This window comes from Propithecus coquereli, unplaced genomic scaffold, assembly GCF_000956105.1.
Source record: "Propithecus coquereli isolate 6110/MARCELLA unplaced genomic scaffold, Pcoq_1.0 Scaffold119, whole genome shotgun sequence".
NCBI classification, from domain to species: domain Eukaryota; kingdom Metazoa; phylum Chordata; class Mammalia; order Primates; family Indriidae; genus Propithecus; species Propithecus coquereli.
Genome location: NW_012135969.1, coordinates 1,404,159 through 1,406,691, shown reverse-complemented (window position 1 = coordinate 1,406,691; position 2,533 = coordinate 1,404,159). Strand labels below are relative to the sequence as shown.

General features: G+C 36.4%; 1 protein-coding gene across 1 annotated transcript in view; it reads left to right on the top strand.

Moving 5' to 3' along the window:
- TANC2 (tetratricopeptide repeat, ankyrin repeat and coiled-coil containing 2) overlaps positions 1 to 2,533 on the top strand; it is a 203,718-nt gene that overhangs the window by 129,620 nt on the left and 71,565 nt on the right. The window contains exon 6 of the mRNA XM_012659605.1: positions 919 to 1,085. Within this exon, the coding sequence (XP_012515059.1) occupies positions 919 to 1,085 (167 nt within the window). The remainder of the gene's footprint in view (positions 1 to 918; positions 1,086 to 2,533) is intronic.

Below are 2,533 nucleotides of genomic sequence, written 5' to 3'. Positions count from 1 at the left end.
AAGCGAAGCTTCATCTGTATTTACAGGTGCTCCCTAGCACTAGCATCACTGCCACAGTTCCACCTCAGATCATTAGGCCTTAGATTCTCATAAGGAGCCACAACCTAGGTCCCTCGCACGCGCAGTTCACAGTAGGGTTCACACTCCTATGAGAATCTAATGCCGCTGATCTGACAGGAGGCAGTGCTTCTGCAGTGATGCGAGCAATGAGGAGCAGCTGTAAATACAGATGAAGCTTCGCTTGCCAGCCCACCGCTCACCTCGTGCTGTGCGGCCCAGTTCCTAACAGGCCATGGACTGGTATTGGTCTGCCACCTGGGGGTTGGGGACTTCAGGTCTAGGAAGCTGCTAGGATCTTGGGATCTAGCCTGCTTCGTTCAGATGTATCCGTTTGGCTGGGATTCCTTTTCCCTGGTACTCCATCCCTTCCTTCCCACTACACATTCACATATCACATACAGTCCTAAATACTGCTTTAGACTTTAAATTAGATATATTTTGGGAAATTCCCATAAGAATATATGATACTATTGTCTTTAATGCTATGAGATTAAAAAACAAAAACCACAACACATTCTATTCGCTTTTCCATGTGTAAGAGAAAAATGAATTTCCATGTGCAAATTTTCATAACTCCAATGTTGAAGCTGTCTCACAACTGTTAATGTGGGAATTTCTGAAAATGATGATATATATACTCATATGTGACAAAAGCTTTCACATCTGATGAAAAGCAAAATGAATATACTAAATGAATTATTCCATGGCTTTATAATATTAATTATGTACCTTGAGCATTCAATAAACACGTGAGAGGCCTTTTCTAATTTTTTTTTTCCAAATAGACATGTGATCAGAGACCCAATAAGAACTTATCCACTTGGTAATTATTAAGTAATTTGTTTCTTTCTATCTCAGAGAGAAAAATCCCAGATGAAGATTTCATCATTTTAATTGATGGATTAAATGAAGCAGAATTTCACAAACCGGATTATGGGGATACAATTGTATCATTTCTGAGTAAAATGATTGGAAAATTTCCTTCTTGGCTCAAACTAATTGTAACAGTTAGGACCAGTTTACAGGTATGTGTTTGTTTGCTTTTAAACCATAAATTATTTCCCTTGCAAAGGACATAAACTGAAAAAGTTCTAGGTCACAGTTCCCTTAGTGACAATGCTTTCTAAACCTCTACCATATCTTAGAGTATTAGCAATAATAATTCCCAAAGAATTGTTGTATTTTGAGAGAAAGAGATATAATCTAGAAAGAACATTCTCTGTCTGTGACACTCAGATTCCCATTGCCCCGGATGAGGTTTGATAAAATGTCCCTCAAAATAACATGAAAAGAAAGTCCATTTTTCTAGACTTTGTCCTGAGGACAACAGTGCAGAGAAAGTCCCTAACACTTTGACTTTTGTTTCACTTTCATCATTTAACGCTATGCAAAATTTAGTTCAGTCTACAGTCTAGAGTCACGTTTTCTCATTCCTCCATCTGCTTTTACTTGAACAACTTTCTATAGCATGAAGGTGGACTTTCTTCTGTATATACCTTCCTCTAACAAATGTGGGCAATACGAGGGCTTTAGATTAAATCTACTACACCTGGGAGATAAGTGGTTTTTTTCCTAATTACCTTCCTTGCTCACTCACAGGTCACTTAATGGCCTAGAAGAAGAACCAGGAATGTGGGATGAGCCTGTAAAAATATATGGGCTAAAAGTAAATAACTCCACCCTCTCCATGATTCTCTTTGTAGCTGAATTGGTCTCTCCCATTCTTTTATATATTCACACTTAGTTTAGAACAGTGTTTTTCAACCTTTTTTCTGTTTTACATCATATACCCATCCCACTATTTTGATGCAACCCCCTTATAATAAGTACTACTGCACAGAAAATAGTCTGTGCATTTAAGTCCCTCTTTTTTCCCTTCTCCTGAGCATTTAGTAGTATTCCTACATATTGACCAATTAGCTTTACTGCTTTCCATGATCAGAAACTATATTTCTAATCCTGTCCACCACCTCACAGATGTTTATTACCAATCTCAAAGTAATTTGAGTTAAAGAATGTGGATGATCACCATAAATGTATCTTTACAACTAAAAAATTATATAACCTATCATTATTGGTGAGTAGCTTGATTGTTAAAGATGAAGGATGAATAAAAGAAGCCTCCAGGAATACAATCTCTGACTACTTTTACCAAATGTATGCTTAGGAGATGTTATCCTCATACATGTTTTCACATAATGTCATGTGCAATCTCAAAAGAAATTTTAAGTATATCTGGGTAGAGCAGATGACTTTAATTTTTCATCTATGCCAAAAAAACAGAAAAAGTACTATACATATTAATCTACAAAGTCCAAATTTCAGTGTTTTCATGGATAGAGACCTGCAGTAACTTCCCACATACTCCCTTCACTTCAACTAAGAATTTTTAAAAATTATTTTCTCTCAGTTCTGACAGTGAAATAATTCATAAGTTTTAAAAAAGGAACCCTCACATTTGATCATTAATTAT